This window comes from Sphaerodactylus townsendi, linkage group LG08, assembly GCF_021028975.2.
Source record: "Sphaerodactylus townsendi isolate TG3544 linkage group LG08, MPM_Stown_v2.3, whole genome shotgun sequence".
NCBI classification, from domain to species: Eukaryota; Metazoa; Chordata; class Lepidosauria; order Squamata; family Sphaerodactylidae; genus Sphaerodactylus; species Sphaerodactylus townsendi.
This window is the reverse complement of record NC_059432.1, coordinates 82,440,593-82,463,093: the sequence shown is the minus strand read 5'-3', so window position 1 is coordinate 82,463,093 and position 22,501 is coordinate 82,440,593. Positions and strand designations below refer to the sequence as shown.

The 22,501-nt window shown below is 41.1% G+C and overlaps 1 protein-coding gene across 3 annotated transcripts in view; it reads right to left on the bottom strand.

The window, feature by feature from the left end:
* Positions 1–10,188: 10,188 nt before the first annotated feature.
* ZBTB38 (zinc finger and BTB domain containing 38) overlaps positions 10,189–22,501 on the bottom strand; it is a 30,495-nt gene continuing 18,182 nt past the window's right edge. For all 3 annotated transcript variants that reach the window (XM_048505907.1, XM_048505906.1, XM_048505905.1), the window contains 2 exons: positions 13,034–16,718; positions 10,189–10,725 (listed from right to left, as the gene is read on the bottom strand). In XM_048505907.1, the coding sequence (XP_048361864.1) occupies positions 13,116–16,718 (3,603 nt within the window). In that variant the 3' untranslated portion in view covers positions 10,189–10,725; positions 13,034–13,115. The remainder of the gene's footprint in view (positions 10,726–13,033; positions 16,719–22,501) is intronic.

The following is a 22,501-nucleotide window of genomic DNA, read 5'->3' as shown; positions in this document are numbered from 1 at the left end:
CAGACACACTTATATCCTTCTAATCTAAGGCCATTGACTTTAGAGGGTATAGCCTGCCTAAGAGTACACTGTAAGTCTTTCCAGGGTTGATATTTCTTCATAATGGTTGCAGCATGGTTTTCTTTCATGATTAGGTACGCTTGCAACCTTTCTAATATATCTGGGCCCAAATATGTATACCATTATAATTTCTAACTCTAATCAACTTCCTTGTGGCTTTTGCAGCGCTCAGATTCTGTTTTGCTCTAATGATGGTTCCAGGGAGATATTTTAAAATGATAAGCAAGTTAATGACTGCTTTGAGTGAGCTGAAAATGCAGTATATGAAACAAAATGCATATGGCATAATATAAAAATATCCACATGTCTTTGGAAGAGGTTTTTTTTTAGCAGGATAAGAGTAGGAGGATGTAAGCAGGTGGTTTCAGAACACTGAGTGCAGATGGATATATAAGTTGGATGCAGCCTCGCTATGGAAATGGAACATTCATGAGAAAATCTTCCTTTTAATAGGATATGGCAGAAGAAAAGGAACATTTTTTGGAACTGTGCTTACAAATTTAGTATCACTTATCAGTAGTCATTGGGATTTATTTCAAGTCTGTTTTTAAAGACAGTCCCGGACTTTTATCAGTATTACATAGCCGTTTATTTCTTCAGTTTTTATTGTTGCTTTAATACTGCTTTTCTCAATTCTTATTGTATTGCTGCAGTTCAGTGACTTTACATTTATTATTTGATATAATATAAGCTGCGTCAGGTTTGAAGGCAACATTAAAAAAATTAAGTTACCACATATATTTGGCAATCTTTAGGATTGCTAATATTTGCATGCATTTTATATTGTCTCTTTTATTCCAGAGTGATTATTTCTAGAGGGACATAATGAAGATCACTTTATTTGGATCAAATTCCCCAGTGCTAGCCATGTAAGTCTGTTGCAGCAAAGCCAAAAAGGAGTCTTACAATGTAAACCAAAGAATGGTATCCTGGAAGTAAGCCTCATTGACTAGAACTTGAGTATTTGAGTATACATGTATCTTTAATGAGATAAAAATGCTATGTCCCTATTCAGTTCCAGGGGAGCATTGTTATGAATTTGTGAATGAACTCGAATTCAGCAGTCTTGGTTATAATCTCCCCTTGAAGCTTCCCAGTTAGAGAACTGTCAGCCTTAGATCAGCAATGGAGTGTCCCAGAAGATTAACAGTGCAGCTGGGGCGGGGGCAAAAGGGCTTGGGAATTCCTGACATAAATGCCACTCCACGTGGAGTAAGTGACATCTATGCTGGTGTGGGCGCACTTATGCTGCTGCTGGGCAGCTGTGTGTCTATGCAACACCCAGGCATAAACCTGCCATGCGCCAGCCAGTGCCATTGAAAGAACTGACTTTAGCTGGCTTCCTGAGGCTTTCCAGCCCAGGAACAACCGCTTTTGCTGGCGTGAACTTGGACCAGCAAAAAGGGTAGTACAGCTCATTGGGCTGCCCACTGCTCTCAGTCTCTCTCTCTCTCTCTCTCTCTCTCTCTCTCTCTCTCTCTGGCCCCTTCCGCACACGCAAAATAATGCGTTTTCAGACCACTTTCACAACTGTTTGCAAGTGGATTTTGCCATTCCGCACAGCTTCAAAGAGCATTGAAAGCAGTTTGAAAGTGCATTATTCTGCATGTGCAGAATGAGCCTCTCTCTCTCTCTTGCTTCCCACCACATCAAACAACTTTGGTATGGGCTCACCAATGTTCTTCCTTTGGTGTTTGAGTGTTGTGATTTTTGATGTTAGATTTATGTCCATTTATTGTTTTGCAGAGGGACTTAACAGTTTATCTGACGTAGAAAGTGTAAGGGCATTACCAATACTTGATGGCATATATACATTGGAAGATGAACAAGTGAATGAACCTGAGATGCTATTGTCGTGAATATGGCCAGAAATATAGGAGAAGCATTCCTAGACTTAACCAAAAAGATCATAGAGAATGTTTGTGGCTCACACAAACCGAGTAAATTTGGCTTCTCATGGAATCATGCCAAGATGGGAGTCTAGAGATCAGGAATAGAATATTCTAGAGAGGAATAGTAAGAAGACTACAAAATGGCAGGACTCCATCCTAGGCTATATCTTATAAGCCTTTAGTCTGCCCAAATGACTGAATTTTTTTACATGTCAGCACCTGGATCTGCAACTCAGAGGGTGGAGAGGAAGTGCAATTTGCCACAGTAGCTGAAAGATGTGTCAAATAGCACATCACTACTTTGGGATGGATTAGGGGAGAGGGAATGAAGCCCATATATGAACTGGCATGAATTCAATTCCCTTTTACTTTGGGTGGTCAGCAGAGGAGAGAGATGCAGACCCGCAAGAAGGAAAAGACAAAGGCACTAAATACAGGGATAAATAGGTGAGTATGCATAATCCAAACATACCTCAATCTGCCCCTTTTCTTTTACTGCACCTCTGGGTGTGGTGGGGGTGGGGGAATATCAGGGCACTAGGGAACGTGCTTTTAAGCCCTCTGTCAGCAACAGCAAGGATTGTGATTCTGGACCCATTCTGGACCTTTGTTCTTTCAATAGGTTTTTTCACATTTGACAATTCCATATGGTTATATTACCTGTTGTATTACAAATGTTGAATATTACATACATCTTAGGGAGGCATTTTTTTCACATTGTCATCCACTCAGAGGCATATCTAGGAAAATGGAGCCCGGGGCAAAATCTGTTTTCTGCCGGCACCCCCCACCGCACTCTGTTTTCCTTATATACGCCTCTGCTGCTGTGCCGCAGGGGAGCAGGGGGAGGGGTGGCTGGGGGGGCAGCCAAGTGCCAGGTGATCCCCCAAGGCCACCGGGGAGCCTCAGAGCCCTATAGGGGTGGGAGGGGCCTGGTGAGGGCTCCTGGTGGTGCCATCTGGTTGGGCTATCAGGGCTGCAGCCACAGCACAGCGGAGGGGCGCCCAGGGACATGTGACACCTCATGTCCCTATGGGCAGTACACACCTGTGTTTACTCTGATTACAGATGGTATCTACATTTCCTGTGTGCAGGCCAGTTCTTCCAGTATACTGTTCTACTCTTCAGGTTGGTACCGGAGCTGCATGTGTTCACTAAAAGTATTGTGGTAGTGGTACCATTTTTATGTGCAAAGAGTTGCACTGTTTTTCCATATCTGGATGACTGGCTGCTTGTGGCCTTCATGGCTGGTTCCTTGGCCATCCCATTGTTATTGGTTCTCTCAATCATATCTAAGCTTGGCCTAGAGATGAACAGGAATAAATAAAAACTCTGTCCAAACTCAAATAATTGAGTTTATTGGGATGGCATTGGACATCAAGGCAGGGTGGGCATTTTCCCCACTTGCATGCCTGTGGAACCTTGCCCACAGGTTTTGCCATAACAGATTTTAAACAGTGTTTACTATTCAAAAATTATTGGGTCAGATGGTATCCACAATTGCAGTAATGCCTTTTGTAAGGCTGCATTTGAGGCCTCTTCAGAACTGGTTTTTAAGGGCTTTTCAATGCATATTGATTCTCAGAGCTCTCATCTGTCTGCCCACATTATGTTCTACAATCTCTGCTGTAGTGGTCTGCTGAGTCAAATGTGCTAGAAGGTATATTGTTTGGGATCTATTTTTTAAACAGCTGACACCTCCCTGATAGATTGGTGCTGGGTGGGGGGCATTCTGGTAATATTTCTATACAGGGATTTGGTCAGAGGTGGGATCCGACCAGTTCTCACTACTAAAGCAACCTCTCTGCCCAATAGGGACTGGAGGTCCGTGTGTGTGGCGGCGCCACTGTTTGAATCCCACCACTATCGGACCCTGTTGTTAAAATTTTTGGATCCCACCACTGGATTTGGTCTTCAGTGGAATCTATCCTACATATTAATATTTGGGAACTTAGGGCAATTCACTTTGCTCTCACTGTTTTTACAGATCTTTGAGATACAGATATAAACTAACAATACCACCACCCCATTCTGTCTTCATAAACAGGATGGCATGGTTTTCCTGTGTCTCTGTCCGGACAGTGCAAGTGCAAAAATGCTGAGCAGCGTGACTCTACTACACCACGATTGGTGCATTTCTATCTTGTATGCTTTCCCCACCATTTTCAAAGTGTGGGGTTTTTTCCAATATGGACCTGTTCACTACCAGGGCCAACAGGAATGCTCCAGGGCTGGCCATGCCCCCTTTCCTTCAGGGATGCCTTTCAGGTCTCATGGAAAGAAATGGGTTTTAAGTGTTTCTTTCCATACTGTTTTTGGGAGGGTCTTGGCCAGGACTGGACATCAGAAAATTCACTGTGTTGTGGCTTCTTTTTGGCCATGACATACATGCTTCTCCCACCTCATGACCATGTCCTGGGGTCACTACATTCACTTCCCAATGGTACCACACCTACTACCCAAGAATATGGTTTGGCATCACAATGTACAGAATCTGCATCTAACTACCTGGCTGCTATATCCTCTCATATGCCTTCTTCTAGTGGGGTTATCATTTTAACCCTTAGAATCATTTGAGCTTGATATGCTTAATGCTTAAATTTTCCCTGGGCAAATCTTTGAAAGGGCCCTTCCCCACTTTTAAAATAATGCGCAGGCCTACCGGTTTCATAAAACGCTGGCGTTTTTGAGCGCGCAGTCACAGTCCCCACTGCAGCGGCTCCTTCGGAAGACCTTTTGAAAACCGCGAACCTGGCGCGGCGTCAGAATTCTTGCATTCCCCCACGGCCGCGCGCTACTCGTTGGTGGACAGGCCGGGTCTCCAATCACTCCAATCTGATTGGTCCGTGTGCCGTTGATGGGCAGGGCAGATCTGCCCTCCGATTAGTCTGTCCGCTGGCTCGGAAGTCGAACAAATTTTTTAAAAACGAGCGGGGAAGACACGCCCACACATCGCAACGCACAGTCGTCCCTTGCAATTCCATAAATATTGCAAAAACCTTGCGGGGACGCCCGTCCATTACTCGACATTTGCTTTTTTAAATCCACAATTGTCCGCAAGTGCGAGGAAATCACAATTGCTTTGACCATGCCGAAGAACCCCTGTTCACTCGTTCAGGCGAGTAGACGAACAGTATGGGATCAGGGGTGGGTCAAGCAGGTGGAGTACTATCCTTGGAGGGGAAACCAGCTATTTCAGATTTTTTTGAAAAAGTTAAGTGTTCCTCTTCTAAAATTCTTGGAAGCTGCTGTGTGACAAATTAAAAAGCCTGTTTTCCCCCCAAAGGTGGGGCAAATCACCCTCTGGCCCTATCTACCCTGGCTATAGCCCTGTTGCTTCAGAGGAAAACAGGTTGTTACTAGTACCATGGAGAATAAGTGATTCTGGATGAATAAACTGAACATCATCTGTAACATACATGGGGAAGTCTGGCGATTAAAGATGAGAGAAGAGACAACGCTTATTAAAGTATTATTAACATTTATGTACAATCTCGTTATAGCAAAGAAAATTGGACTAAAACAAATGTAACGTGTAGCTTATGTAACATATAGCATAATTCTATGCATATTTATTTAGAGATAATCCAGTGGGGTTACAAATAATTCCAATAGGGCTTATTCCCAAGAAAGTGGGCATATTACAATCTTAGATGATAAAACTCCGAAGTTCTCTAATGAATACATCATTTACATCCCTTTAATAGCTTCTACCTTTAATATGCAGCAATAATGTTCTGCAGTGATACTGCAGTAAATGACTCTTCATTCTGTGACGGGCTTTAATTTAAGGCATGATTAACCAGTTTATGTTTATTCAGATGCCAGTCCCACTGAGTCCAGTGATTTTTACCTTTATAGTAAGGGTGCTAGGAATCACAGCTCTCCGGTCCCATAGAAAATAATGAAAACGATTTAAGCGTTCCGGTCCCATAGAAAATAATGAAAACGATTTAAGCGTTCCTAACGAAATAAATGGGATTCAAAATTGCTTAACTGGATGGTGTGCACTCTCGTTTTATATCACCGCCCTGAGCCCTTCGGGGGAGGGCGGTTTATAAATACTACTACTACTACTACTACTACTAATAATAATAATAATAATAATAATAATAATATGTGTGTGTCTTAAGCATCAGACTTGAGCCAGTCCTGGAACTTTATAATGTCTCCTCTGACAAACCTGTGAGTTCTCTAGTAATTTTCATTTCTGAGCTACTAAAGAAAACAGACCATCATTTGTGTTTTATGTGCAGTTTCATTCAGTCAGCTGTGCCATCCATACTTGTCATGCGTCTTCAGCACAAAAGGATCCAATTACACTATTAAAACCACCACTGATTCTTTGAAACCCTTTTTCTTGTAGAACAAGAAGCAGTTCTACCAACTGTCAAAAGATCAGAAACAGCTGGCATGCCATGACACCATGTATCGCTCCTCCTCTGCAGTAGCTGTCCTGTTTTTTTAAGTGGGAACAGAGGAAATCTCAGTAACGTGTACTCTTTGTACCCAGTGTATGATTTCTTCTTAAGTCATTCCTCCCATGTAGAAGTTGTCAGAAGCCTCGTCTCGTGTAATTAAATCATGTATATACTTTTAGTTTATATTAACTATTGAAGGCTGAGTTGTTAGAAGTTCACAAGTGCAGTGCATCCCAGAAGAAGGTCTTTTAGCAGTCTGGTCCACAAAGGTTTTGTCATACTACGGCTGGCTGCTGATCAAGGCATTTGTGCTTAATTGCATTATGTTCTTTCTGCAATAGCCCCTAAGTTCGGTTTCAGAAACAATAGCTGATATCCAATTAAAACACAAACCCAGGGTGGTGAGGGTATATGTGTCAGACTGAAGTCCCCACCATTACAAAAAATACAGGCTGTAATATTTCAGTTGACTACTGAAAGCATCAATATAAAGGTGTGGTTTATGCAGCAATAAAACAACCTGAAACATTTTGGGGGATGGAAGTTGATGTTATCTGATTGGCAACTGATTTTTAATAGGGGGTGTATTCTATTGCACAAGGGCTGAAAGACCACTAACACAGAGAGACCGCAGCCTCCAGGTGAGACCTAGGGATCCCCCAGAATTCAATCTCATTTCTAGACTACAGAGATCAGTTCCCCTGGAGAAAATATAGGTATTGGAGAGTGGACTGTACAGCATTGATTCTCACTAAGGTCCATGTCCTCCACAGGCTTCAGCCTCAAATCTTCAGTAGTTTCCCAACCTGGATCTGGCAACCCTATTGTCCCATCCCCTGCCAGCAGCCAGGAGGGACCTGGTAGTCACACTGTCTCTGTCCAACAATTCATTCTCAAAAACTTGGAGACACAGAGCAAAACTATTTGCTGTGTTACAGTGGTTCCCAAAATTTTGCAGGCTGCTGCCCCCTTGGCTCCCAGGCCACACCCCTCAGCCTCCCCCCATACACATAGGAACATACACCTGTTTCTTGGTATTAGGTCTACTGCAAATTCAAAGCAACTTCTAACACTGGCCCTTTACACACAAGCCCCTGAAAACATTTTGCAAATGTTTTCAAAACCATATTTTGGCTACACTTACCCCCTTAAAAATGCTCCCTGGCCTCCATTTTGTGGTTGGTCCATTTTTTTCTAAACTTTTTAGATTTGTAACTACGAAGCTTCAAAGCCTCATGCTGAGATTTTCTGCATAGGCACGACAACCCAAATTTTTGAAAAAAAACCCCGATGAAAATACAGTCCAAGATGGCTGGCATGAGCTCAAAAGGCACTGATGAGGAAGCCTGGGAACTGTGGAGAGGCGTGGGAAACGTTTTAAAAAGATGACGCAGCAAGTGATAACGTTTTCAAAACATTTTCACAAAAAATCACTAGGGAACAGTATGCAAATAAAACATTTTCAGGCTAGAAATAAAATGTTTTGGGCTAAAAACCATGTGGAAATCCATAAAGGAAGTGTCTTATTTCTTGCCTGAAAATGTTTTATTTGTGTGTGCTGGAAGGGCCACTTTAAACACATGCATGTGTATTTCATAAATAAAATACGACCTAGTAAAAGTAAATCAATGTATTGGCCCTTTCCATACAGCAGAAATATAACATCTTGTGGACGTCATGTAGAGCATTTTGTGGAAGAAATTCGTGCAGCTCTCTCCCCCAAAATGTTCCAGGTTGTTTTATTTCTCCCAATCCAGGTTTTTCAAAAATTGCTAAACCAGCGATCTTTTTTCCTGAAGACGGGTTGAAGACATTTCCTGTTTGCCCTGCGCAAACAAAGCAGGGAGGAAACATCCTATTTCTCCTGCCTCCTCTCCCCAGCTCTTTCACTTTCGCTGCAGTTGCGCCCACCATTTTGTATGCTGCAGCAGAGATTTTCTATGAAGGTTCCCCACAGAGGTTTCCTCTAATTGTAGCTCATCTGATGTCCATTTCACAGTAAAAAGTAGATGAATAAAGTAGATTAACGACGTTTGATACTGCACATGTGTCATTTTTCCTTTTTTTTAGGGAGGGGAGCTGTTTGTGAAGCTACAATGACACGATTAGAGAAGCTGCAATATGTGTATGTTTGTGTCATCATAGCTTTGCAGACAGCTCCCTCAAAACAAAAAATGTGTGCGGCCAAACTCAGCTTTATTCATCTACTTTTTACAATGAAAGGGCCATTGGATGAGCTGCAAGCAGAGGAAACTTTGTTGGGTGGCAGGCAGGAAAAAAAGAACTGTTTTGGCTGGCAACACTTTTGGCTGGTTGTTTTCAGCTGGCTGTGTGAACTAAAAAAGACAAAATGGATCTTTTCAAAACATTTGCAGGGCGTTTTATTTCTGCTGCGCGAAAAAGCCCCTCGAGCTGTTTGAGTAACATGAAAGGGTATATTTGCGCCTCACCTATTATGCCTTCACAATTCTAATGGGATGGATGTGCTTGGTGGAGGGATATCAGCTTCTCAACATCAGGCTACAAGGCACTAAGAAGTCTCAGTAATTTTCATTCTGCTTGGAAAGAAGCTGGGTGACTGCACTGAAGTCCCACTTTACTAAATATGATGTTGGGACATTTTGACTTTGTCCCACAGTGCAGGGTAGCAGTCAGGAAGGTCTTTTTGAGATAACCATGTAAATTGAGTAATAAAGATGTATTTGCTGGCTCTTTGCCTTGGCTCCCTTCCCCAGGGCTACACAGCGAGGAGAGTACTGTTGCAAATATATATATTATTGTTTTGCGAAGCAGCAGTGATGGGGCGCTTTGCCTTGGCTCTCCCTGCCTCCCCAGGCTTTCAGGAAGGACAGCGCTGTTGCAAAAAAAAAAATATTTTTTTGCTGCTGGAACTCTTTGCCTTGGCTTCTCTCCATCCCACCAAAGGCTACACAGTGAGGAGGGTGCTGCTGCTTTTCCTTTAAAACTTAACTGTCGCCAGGATGGAAGGATAAGATCTTTTTTCTGCCAGCTGGCCCAGGGATCTCTGCATTGCCCCCCCACCCTACCCAGAGGCAAATGGTGCCCAGGGCAAGCACTGAAATTGTGCGTGTCCCCCGAGCATAAAATGGCACCCCCTCCAGGCAAATCCAGGGAGGTCGCCAAGAGGCATTAGCACTCCTTCCGAAGTGACGCAAGTGAGTTCTTCAAAGCAGAAGATGCTAGGGATTAAGCCTTCTACATGCCAAGCAGATGCTCTACTCTACTATTGAGTCACAGCCACTCTTTCCCACTCTCTGAAATACGATTCCTCCCATGTTGCCTTGTCAATTTGTATCCTAGCTTCCAGAGTCCAGACTAGCCTCTTAGTACCATAAAATAATTATTGTAGAATCGGAATTCACTAAATAAGTACCTAAATGACTAACAAAAACTCTTTCTATGGTTATTCATTTTTCCGTGATCAGTTTTGCAGGATTTGAAAGGAAAGCTACTGCAGTGCCACTCTATTATGTGAACAGGGTTCTTGCAATAGTCTAAATATAGACAAGTTATACATCTGTTGATCTGTCACCTTCAATATCTGACAGAAGGAAGCTTTAACTCTTGAAAGCTTCTACCCTGAAAATCCTGTTGATCTCAAGGGTGCTACTGGACTTGGATCTAGCTATTCTACTGCATACTAACATGGCTACCCTCTGAAACTTATCTCCATTTTTCAAATCACTTATTTCAGAATAAAATCATTACCTTTAATTCAGTGCTGTTTTAGTGAGCAGTTTGAGGGTAGCAGCTTATGAAAAGAAGGCTAAAATAATCTCACAAATTTTCCAAAAACAGACTGGTTATTTTAATGAAAGAAATACAAAAAAAGAAAAGAAAAGAAAGATCGTTTTCACAGTTTTGAACACCAGATAAGTCATACTTTTAAAACAAAAATACAGATGCCATTATGTAGTAATCTACTGTCGTTAACAATATGTACCATCGTTTAGACTTGTTTTAATGCTAATTTGACCAGTAATATTTTATGCATTACACAGACATAGTAAATCCCAGTGTTTAACTATAAACATGATGCTGCCATTTTAAACTTGCTTTTCTATTAACTGTAGAGAACATACAGAATTACAAAGATATTGTAATTTATCAAAATATACAAAGCCCTCAAACATAACACAAGGTTTTTTTATATGAATTACACAATTATATAAAATACTTGTAAAATTATAGCTATGTATAAATATTACATATTATTTGCTTTGGTCTAGAATCATTAGCATACATGTCATTCTTGAAAATGTCATTATTTGAGATCTCACTAAAAGTAAGACTATAGTATATACATACTTAATTGCAGGGGTCCAAGGTGGCTATGGAAGAAACAAACAAACAAACAAACAAAAATGTTCATATGGAAGAGAAAAATTCTTTCAATACTGATATCAGTGTGATATTTAATTTGCATTATTCTAAGGGTTGGATGCAAAATGTCCATTCCATTCATGCACTAATCTTGGGAGAGGAAGGAGGTGGTCTGTGAACAGAAAGACTTGTCTGGATCCAACCTTGTATTTTTATTCAGTTCACAGGATGTGTGAACAGAGTGATATCTTTACTACTACCCTCCTGTGCAGCCTGGAAACATAATGAGGTAATCTTCCAACTCATGCTTTCTTCATTCAAAAGTAGATTGCTATTCCACATCAGTTGCAATCTTAGTACTGCAAACTATTCTGACAGGGCCTCCAAGCCTAAGCGGGAAGGGAGACGTGGCAAAGGTGCCTTCCATAAATATAATTCCATTCACTGCTTTCAGCATCCAAGTCATTTGGTGTAAATAAAGTATAATTATGAAAATGTGTCAGGGGCAGTATTATGAATATTATTTAGAGCATTTCTAAGCTATAAATTGTAGTCTGCAGACCTTCCCGAACTTTCAAATGTAAATATCTCCTTTTTGATAGCCTTATAAAACAAATCTCAGGATTGCACCAATAAAATTCACCACCACCCCATACCATCACAAAACAATGATAAACTCTTGACTTACTGATGCTTTCTCTTGACATATTGTCTCTTTTTGGCAATTTCTGTACAAACTTTATTTGCCATAGATATCTTCATGAATATGCAGCCATAAATAACAAACCTTTACAAAATAGGCTGTTTGTATTAGATGGCTGATCTTCCTCCTGTTACTGAATAAGTGACAGTGTTGATTAACCCAAACAAAATGTATAACTATCTGCCAAAGCCCACAGAGGTTATTAGAAAAATGTTCATTATCTGATGAAAAATATTCCAAAAAGTGCTTCCTAATGTAGATGATTAGTTCATGATCAGATTATCAGTATGCAGCCTGATGCTCCAAAATCAAGAGTGAGTTATTGGACAAAAACAGTCATCACTACTTTACAAGGGGCCTAGAGATATATTCCCTACAGCAGGTTAACCAGTGTTTCTGTTCCATAGGGACTCAAAAGTATGAAGGCATCCAGAAACTGAGATTTCGAACCACTTTTTTTGCATTAGTTCTCCTATATGGAAGCCAGAAGTTTGATCTGCATCGTCCTGGTGAGAGACAGGAAATTCAGAGTAGCTTTAGCCTGTATCAGGGGATATCTGCCTAATGCAGTCAATTACTAGACTTCTGTAAGGGCAGCAAAACGAAATAATGTTATAAAGATGTCCTAAGATCAAAAAATGGAAAATCTTCTTTCCTGCACCTTTCTTGTTTGGCCCTTGGCCATTCATGCATAGGAACCCATATGCTCCACTGTGCCAATCATAATTTTAAATAGATTAATTTACATTTCCCATGTATGCATTCCATTACTCTTCTTCTCCTCTGGCTGTTATGCATGCATATTACTCTTGCTCAAAAAAAAAAAGAGTAACTTGTGGATCAAACTAGTAAGAAAAGAGAAGGATGGCTATATGCTCATTAGGGAGGCACACATGGGCATGCCACTGAAAGGAAAGGTCTATGTGATAAAGCACATGGCCAAGGACCAGAAGGGAGGAAAGGGTTCTTTCAAATGCTACATCAGTTCCATCTGAAATGCACATTTAAGCCAATGAGGATTATGATATTTGTATTTATTTAACTATCTTCTTGATCAAGCTTCCTATTAGATAGCACTAACATTTAACGATCCCATAATACACTGCAGTTTGCACTTAACAACGTAAAGATTTTTTATATTCACCAGTGCTCAAGAGGCTGTTCCCTAGCAGTGTATTCAGACTTAAGAATTGTTGTAGCTACTATTTCAGATGACAAATACTGGACAAAAACAGTATTCACTACTAGGATCTTTATAAAAAATAGTATATTCTGAACTATGGCTAAATTAAACTTTCAAGCTACAGAATTAAATTTTGGTTAGGAATACTGGGTGTATTCTATTACTGGTATAAATTCATCAACATTACTATGCTCTGAAACTAAATGTTTTACCTTAACTTTGTTCAGAATGGTCTCAGTCTAGTTCAATAGTTAATGTTGGTCTCCTACTAAAATTTGCAACTAGGCAGATTATAGTGTTCCTCTGTGGGATATAGCACACCTGATATTAGTATACCTTCATACCAGAAATCCTATCATTCCAGTTTTGGCGTCTTTATGGCACATTTTTTCATACAATATATTAAACGTATACATATGCAGAACAATACCTCTTTAGAATTTTCATGTATTTTGCATTAATTTGTTGTATTTCTGGTCTTTCTTCCTCTCATTTCTCTGAGATATTCTTTCTTAAAGTCCCACATTTGATGTGGTATTCTGAACATTACTTCCTTCAAGTTCAGCTGAATCAATCACACGTTGAGAAATTAAAGGTTTAGTTGTTTGATGTCCATCTGAATCAATTAAATGTTGATTTACAAAAGATTTAGTGCTTTCAGGAAATAAATCATCTTTTTTATCCTCTTGCTTGGGATTTTTGAAGAGGTGTTTCTTCTGGTGCATTCCAAGAGCAGCTGCTGTCTTGCAGACTTTGGGGCACTGAAAACATGCATATCCTTTCCCACTATTCTCACGTTTATGTCTTTGCTCATGATTCCTTTTAGTAGAAAGATACAAGAAACTCTGAGAGCAGAACTGACAGTGGTAGCGCTTTTCTCCTGTATGAATTCTCTCATGTATTTTGAGCGTTTCATTCAGAGTGAATCCCTTGTTGCAATACTGACAGACAAAATCCTTGACACCCAAGTGGGTACGCTCATGCTTCTGTAGGTTTCCAGGTACAGAAAAACTCTTTCCACAAGTTTTGCAAGGGTAAGTTTTCTCTCCCATATGACTCCGCATATGCATCCTTAGAGTTGATGGACTCTGGAACTGTTTTTGACACATCTCACAAATATAACCCTCGGAAGGAATGGTGTCCTTGTGCAAATGCTCCACAGCTTCTTCCGTAGAAGAGTGCTGCCTTTCACAGAGTTCACAGTGAAGACTCGGCATTTTCTCATCTTCTTGACTAAGGATTTTTTCTTCAGGAATGTTTCTAAGTGCATAATTTGTGACTCCTGTCTTTTCATTTCTTCTGTAGGAATAATTACTTCTGCACTTTTCCCTCCACTTTGCCTTTCTCCTTTTTCTTAAATGTTTAGACTTCTTTTTGGGTTTGTAATTGTAATATGGTCTCCAGGGCTTATCATTGGAGTCTTGGTCACTTACATCATCACACATTTCACTGAGCTCAATGTAGTCTGACCTACAGACACGAGACACAGTTCTCTCTCTTTTTTCTCGTTCTGTAATCTGAACTGTATGCTCTTCTTTGGACTCATGTCTAGATCTTCTGCCTTTTTTGTAAAACAATTTGGATCCCAAAATATGTCTTTTCACAATGGCTTCATCCCCAATTTTGACGGTTATTTGACAAAGAGGGGCAACATTGCTATCAGCAGATGTTCCTGGTAAAGCAGGTTTTGCAATGTAGGTTTCAGTCTTACTTGAAGGTTCAAAAATATCTGTGGTTGTGTTAGAGGACATTCCTGAACTCGCCATTTTTGTTAACTGATCTGATGTCTCTTCTCTGTTGTATTCTAACACTTTCTTCTTTTCCCTATTGCTTCTTGTTCTTTTGTTGTCCTCTGTCCCTTGCATATCTTCATCACCATCTGTTCTGACTGTAATATCTGAAGTTCCCATATTACTGTTTCCTATTGCACTGATAGCATTGCTGTGCATTATTACAGATGAAACTCTACCACTGTGCATTATCACAGAAGATGTTGAATTACTGTAGTTAATAACAGAGGCTGAATTTTCAGTGGCATTACTACTACTAAATGTTATAATAGACGATGCGTATTCCTGAAGACCAGAGCTAAGTTCAGTGGGGACCGATGGCCTTTCAGCACAATAAGTATCATTTTTAAGGTCTGATTCTGATGCACTAGCTTCATGGGAAGAAGAAATGTTTGAAGAGTTCACAGCTGCTGCTGCAGTTGCATCATTACATGGAGATGCATCCAAGGAAACAGATGTGTTTGACAGCATATTGTTTGAAAAATTCAGCGACGGTAGTTCAGATGTGATGGCATTCTGAATTATACAAGTACTAGAAGTAGCTTTGTCAATTTGGATGCTTCCGTACGATGAGTTCTCATAGCTTTTATATGGCGACCTTCTGCATTTCATAGGCAAAAGCCTATAAAGTTTGTAAGGATACACACTTGGTTTTAAGCCTCCATTAGCAGTTTTCTTATTTACTCCCAGTCGATGGTCAATTGCATGGAAAGATTTCTGGTGGTTTTTGAGTATATAATATGTCATAAAGGTCTCAAGGCAGAAGATACACTGATACCGTCTTTCTCCTGTGTGCCAGATTTCATGCCTGGTACGATATTCTGCTAATGCAAATACCTTATTGCAGTAATGGCATGGATAGGTTCTTCTCCATGAATGAACGTTTGAATGCCTTCGGAGGCTGGACAAGGTAACATAGGTACGTTTGCAAACATTGCAAGTATAAAGTATCTGTCCATCAACCATATTAACAAAGTGGTCTGTTTCTGGCAATGTGCAATTTGGGACAGAAAGATCAGTGAGACTATTTTCAGTCATTTCAGGCTCTGAGTTTCTATATGAGACATCAGTCTTTGAACTAGAAGCAGCAAAATTGTCCAAATAATGCTCGTTTTCACTTTGAACGCATACATCACTCAATCCCCTGCACACTTCTTCATGCACTTCTAGTCCAGTAGTACCTTCAAACTGTTTACTACAGTATTTGCAGATTAAAGGTTCTTGAGGCTGTGAGTGAAGCTGAGAATGAGTGCTGAACTGTGCTCCATCATTAAATGACTCAGTACAACAGTTACCATTATAAATATGTGGAATGGAAGTAACTATTGACCCTGAAACAGGATCAGATTTATTTTCACCTTCTTTGGAAGAGAGAAAGTTGCCAGAATTTGTATGGGTTTTTTGAAAAGGAACTGTCTGATCAGTTACTGCTTTATGGGGAGCCTCTGTGTTGGCTCCTTTGTGGGTTGGTACCTGTATTGCACCCACATCAGTGGCCTGGGAATTAAAAGCAGTCTTTGATGTACTAAACACTCGAGCTGTTGATTCAGCTGGAGGTACTGGCTGAACTGCTTCAGAACCATTCTCAGTTATTTTACATAGGGGACTGCTCTCGTGGTGATAAAATGAATTTCGCTGAAAAGCATCACAACTTGCAGTAACAGCATAGGAATGTTCAGCTAATGTACTAGCTGGCTCTAAGTCTTTGCAAGCATTGTTTGTCTCTTGATCAACTTGGGATGCTTTAGTTGTCTCAGGAATTTTTTTAAAACTTGCTCGCAGGTCAAGAGGAGAAAACAAATTATTACTATTCTCAGACTCAAAAATTGAATACGCATTTGTGATTCTTGGTCCATTTGTGATGGCAGACTCTTCTTGCCTTTTCTCTTCTTTCACTTCACCCTTCTCTGTACTGCAAAATGAGTATAGACAAGGCGAATTTGAGAAATTCTTTTCTGTAAGGCCTTCCAGAAATGATATTCCTAGTTTTTTTCCTGCAGCTGCAAGGTCTAAAACAGCCTCTTGCCGTTTAATGACCACAGTGGAACTGTAGATGTAGTTAAGAATTTCTGTGAACACTTCAGCCTTGAGATCATCTAATTCTAATACATGTCCAGAAATACAGATTGTACGACTCCAAAATATATTTTTGAAATAAAGGCTTGAAGCAGCCAGGACATTGCTATGGGCTTTGAATTTGGTGTCTTCTACAATTATAGTGACATCACACAAAACACCCCGAATACGCTGTTCATTTAAGAAGGAGAGGACAGTGTCACTGTGGAAGTCATCTTTGAGATCCTTTAAGTGAGACATGACGGTCATCTGCAAAAAAAGAAACAAGAGAGGTAAGAGAGTTAACATGAACAAAATAGCAATGCTATGTCTTGTCTAGTGACACTTCAAAATTTCTATTTAGAAATGTTGATCTTTCCATAGACTGTGACAATATCACAAGTATAGTGAGGAATATATTGCATGTATAATATAAGCATATCTGTCCCATTGCTGGGATGTTTCAGTTCAAAGCCTTTATTTAAACTATAGATACAAAATGAATTGTGGATGGTAGATTACACTGTTGACGGAAAAAGGTGTGCTATAGGACAGAATATTAGTTGCCAAGAAGATTCCACATCAGCTATGCATTCACTTATTGCAAATAAGCCCAAGTTCCATTCCATTTGCAACGGGAGGTTAACAACACAGATTTACCTTTCAGGAATGGTAAAAAGAATTATAGAGACAATGCATGTGAAGCAAAATGAACACTATTTAAATGCTAAATTATTATTAACTTCTTGGCTTTGTACTGGCAATGACTGTAGAATAAATGCCTCTCTTCTGTACTTCGTTCAGGACCTGGATGAATTCTAATATACTAAGTATTTCCTTCATGCAATACATGTTCTTGCAATGATGGTTATTTCAATAGGAATTCTATTTATTCAGGCAACAAGCAGGCAACCTCAAACCGTACAACTCAGCAGTTATTGGAAAATAGAACTGTGGATACTGGAAAGTGCATTCCATAATTGCCCAGTAGTTAATCCTTTCCTAATAACACTTACAAGGAGCACAACAGTCAGAAACTGAAAAATCAGAACAATGACAGAGTCAGTTCATTAGCTGAATTATCATCAGGGCCAATGCCTGGCTCTAGGCTCAAATTGTTGTTCTAGATCTGAGGCCAACATTTTCCATGTTCCCTTAAGAAAAAAAATTGGCCTTGACACATCTCTTTACCCATCTTTCTAACAACACCCATGAGCAAATAATCAGTGACCTTTACCCTGCTTCCTATACATTACTTTTTCTTCATTCTTGTCTGTGTCACTCTCTGACAAGTATATTTGCTCTATGATTCCATCTTGGCCTTGTTTCCATCTGCCTGCTTCCCTGTGTTAATGTGTTTTTCCTCTGCTTACCCAGGACGTTTCCTTTGATGAGCTGCTAAAGATTTATCTGCTTGCCCAGCCCTGGCTTGCTTTGTGCCTTCTGATCATCCTGTATTAACACAATTTAGATTCTGATACAGCCCTAGAGTTGCCAGCTTCAGAGTGAGAAATTCCTGGAGATTTGGCAATGAAGTCTGGCTACCTCAGAGGTAAGATCCAGAGGGGCATAAACAGCTAGGCCTGATGGACCAATTCAGGCAGTTCCTGGCAACACAAGCCTATGGCCCATCCAGGACTCTTAAGTTCAAGTCAGTCCACCAAGAGAACTAAAGAATCAAAGACAACTTAGGTCACTTCCGTATAGGTGCCCATTTTCCATGAAGGAAACAATCAATTTTCTTTCTGTCCCTTTGTACGAACCTGCTTTTTTTTTACAATGCAAATGCGCAGGCGCAAACATCCCATTTTCCCTGCATTCTGATTGGTTGTTCCATCACCACACTTTCCCTTCTGCCCTCTCTCTCCTTCTGCTAAGGAAATGCTTCTGATTGGTGGAGAATCTACAGCAATCACGGGAGCCCAAGCAGGACCTTCCTCTCCCATTTCTACTGTATGGGAAAAAAGGTTTAGGGCTTTGACGACATAACACATGTAAACATGAAGCATGCAACCAGTGGTGGGATTCAAATGATTTAACAACCGGTTCTGGTGGTGGGATTCAAATAATTTAACAACTGGTTATTTACAAACACAATTTTAACCAGTTCTGCCGAAGTGGTGCAAACCTGCTGAATCCCACCACTGCATGTTCCCCCCCCTTAATGTTGTGATATACAAAAAAAATACAATATGTCCAAAAAGGGAGCAAAGAAATATGTCCCATCCACATCCAAAGGTGTGCATCTGCCTAGCTGCATGCTCTGAGCACCCAAAAATAAAAATGGTGCCCACAGTTGAGGGGAGAAAATGTGCTTGGGGGATGTTTCTGAAATGGCAGAGACTTACAGAGACTGTCTCACATTTGTACAACTCCTAATTCAGCAAATAAACTGTAGACGAAGCCAGCACAATCCTTATTCTCTGCTTTTGACACCAAATAATGTTTCTGGGTTCCAAAACTGAAAACAAAAGACTGAATAGTTCAAACAGGTTTAATCTAAGGAGCAACTCCCCAAAAGTTTACCCAAGCTAACAGCCCTCTATTAAGACGTCGGCACATGCTGACGTCAGCAGTAAATCGTTGGCTGCGCTTTCTGTGGAGACACGTCATCAGCAGTGTTTGGAAGTGAAAGCAGAAGCCAGCTCGCACGCACGCCTCTTGTACTTCCTCATTCGCTCGGCGCCGACATTTTCCATTTGCTCGGCACGGGCTTTTGAACAAGTTGAGGAGGCGTGAAGGCGTGACTTCGACTGGATCGTCGACACGTGTCTCACGATGCCATCACTACAGCTGCTTACTTTTAGACGGGGACACCCCCACTTAACAAGATATTGAAGGCTCCCTGTTGTCCCTGAAGATTGGCCGTGAGCTGCGGCTGTCACTACAGCGAATCAACCGCGCGCATAAACAGTCCGAGGTTCCTCCACAACCGCTGGCACCAGCGGGTTTTTTAAAAGTTGCTCTTTTTAGCGGAGCTAATTTGCCGCGCAGCCAGGAGGCGGGAGAGAGGTAAATCCCTGGCAGCCGCGCAGTGAGCGCCGGAGATGTGGGGAGCGTCCAGGACCCCCGTGGCTTTTAAAGAGGTGACCCCGCGGCTTATGGTGAGTGGATAGTGACCCAGAGACTTGGCGGCAAAAAAGAGCCATATAATCCAACAGTAGTCCTGATTTCTGGCAGTGCAGAAAAGTTACACCCTTCCAAGTTAATTTGCTTCAGTGCATTTAGAAGGGTACAACTGAGTTTAGGATTGCTCTGCCTAGTGCCTAGTCTCTTTCTAAATCTCAAGCTATTCTTGATCCTTTGAAGCCAGGAAACAGGAGTGAGGGATAGAACTCAGGACAGCAAGGGACGGGGATAGAGTTGGTCTATATTTTTGCTGCAAGGCAAGGAATACTAACAATTCTGTTCTGTTAGCAAAAATGAAGAGTCAACTTTTAAAAATAATTTAAATTCAAGAGCCAGGACTGGATACTACGCACCTATTTCTCCCACACAAAAAGCCTTCCTCCAGTTCTAGAGGGGCAATGTTGCTCTTTTCTTTCTCTTTGGGCGTTTCCCACTCACAGAGGTGCGCTGCTCTCAGCTCATGGCATCCCTGGTACGCACCCGGGCATCCCCCCAACCCCGCGCTCTGTGCGGGCGGGTCGCATCATAAAGCGCATACCGTTTTTCTCCAAGCTGTCCAGGGATGCGTGCACTGAGGGGCGCTGAGAGCTGGTAAAGCTCGTCGGGGCAGCTTCGCTGTTGCTGTCCCTGTCGTGGGGAGTGAAGGGGGACCCCGCGCTACTCTCCTCAAGTAGCGCAGGGCTTAAGGTAAGTGGGGAAAGGCCCTTTGTTGGGCCATCCATGTTGAATGGCTTTTAGCCCAAGTGGTTTCACCAAGTCTTTCTAGTACTACCAGGTATCACCTTTTGAGTGCCACCTTTTGAGTATCACATTTTGAGTACTACCAGGTGGTTGCTTAGCAAAAGGCAAGGCCAAGAAGATCCTGGTCTGCCGGTTCCTTCCATGGGTGCTTCAGATCCAAACCTTACCTTTTTTTTTTTTGCTAATCATAAAATATAAATAGAATAGCTTGATCCTGTTATTAAATATTTCTCAAACTAAAATCATTGCAAAAATTCTCAGTATTCTTTATGAGACTTTATGCAGAAGCTGACAGTAAAATATAGGATCTCCCCAATATAAATCTTGAGGGCATTAATGCACAGTCTATAAGCCTAAAAGTTCATTACTATGACTCAGCTGCTGAAAATGTCCAAGCTTTGCAGCATGTCACACCCGTCTTGATATAGTGTTATGGTTCCCACGATATGTGTTTACGCTGAACTATAACTTATATTACTTTTTAGTAGGTGATAAATTAAGGAGACCACTCTGGAATACGGAGGGTGATATATGCAAATATAAAAGCAACTGACTCTGGCTGTAACGGTTTCTTGATTAGCAGCCCTTAAAAAACTTAGAAGTTTAATCTGCTCGTTTGTGCCCATAATTCTCCAGAGTTTATCCTGAGACAGAAGCAGGAAATGTTAGTTCACATGAATCAGAAGGATACTGACCTGAAATCTGCACTAGTTTAACAAGCTCTCTTTTTGCCCCCAACTGTAGAAACTTGTATAATTTTGGAGTTTGACGTACCAGAAAGTATTTCCAACGTAAAGAGTACTGAGAAGACGACTTTTTCAGGCAAGCATGGTCGCATAGATAACGCTGTATTAGTGACTGTTCTCCCCACAGACAAGGACTACAATTACATCAGACCTGCTCACGTGATATGGAATTAGAAACACAAGCGTCTGACGTCTAAAGGAGGTTTCACAACTGCAGCTATTCAAAGCTATTTCCTGTGTCCAGAAATACATGCTGTCAATTTTGCCTCCTGATGTCCAACCTAACAAAATTTATTAAATTAATTCCAGCCGCCCACTACTGGCTGAGCAACAGAGTAACCATTGTTTACAAAGAACTGATGGCAGCAGTAGACCTACAGGTCTAAGGCTTTTTTTTTCTCATTCTGACTTTAGATTGCTCATAATAAGTATGGAATGAGAGAGGATTATAAAGTTGATTTCTAGCTTATTATTGCTGCATATGTAGAGACAAATCGAAGAGATAGAAAAAGTGCAGAGAAGGGCAACGAGGATGATTGAGGGATTGGAGCACCTTCCTTATGAGGAGAGGCTGCAGCGTTTGGGACTCCTTAGTTTGGAGAGGAGATGTCTGAGGTGGGATATGATTGAAGTCTATAAAATTATGCATGCGATAGAAAATGTTGACAGAGAGGAATTTTTCTCTCTTTCTCACAATACTACAACCAGGGGGCATACATTGAAAATTCTGGGGGGAAGAATTAGGACTAATAAAAGGAAACATTTCTTCATGCAACACACGATTGGTGTTTGGAATATGCTGCCACAGGAGGTGGTGATGGCCAATCAGGGGAGACAATGACATCAGGAGTCTTCTTGTGGCTGAAATGAGTATCTATTCAGCAAGGCTACGGTATCATGTTGAGAACACAGTCTTTGACTGAAGCTGAAAATATGCTGATATGGCAAACAAGCTGAGAGCGTGAGAACAGAAAAACAATTCCTAGAAGCTTCTTGTAGGTAGACCTGGCTGTTGCCAGAGAATGGGCCCCCCATCTCTGCAATGCCAGCATCTCCCTTTAGGCTGGCATGTGGGCAGGGGTACCTGTAAAGAAGCACACACACCCTTGTGACAGAGTGGTATGGTAACACAACTGTCTGCTTGCCAACATGCCGTTAGCTCTCATTTGTCACTCTTAGGGAGAGGCAGAACCTAACCTGTCCATCACACTAATCTTTCTAGGAAATTACTTTACTTACAGCTCTTGAATCTAATTAGAAAAATTAATATTAAACTGCAAATCAGAACATTACTGTGGAGTTCTTCACAGTCCAATTGAACTACAACCTCTCTATCAGTTGCTGCAGTGTGGTTGTATGGCTTCTCTTGCTTGTTCTTTCTGTCACAACTGTTCCTACTGCTTCAAAGCCTGCTAGGCCTCAGTGGGAAGAGGGGAA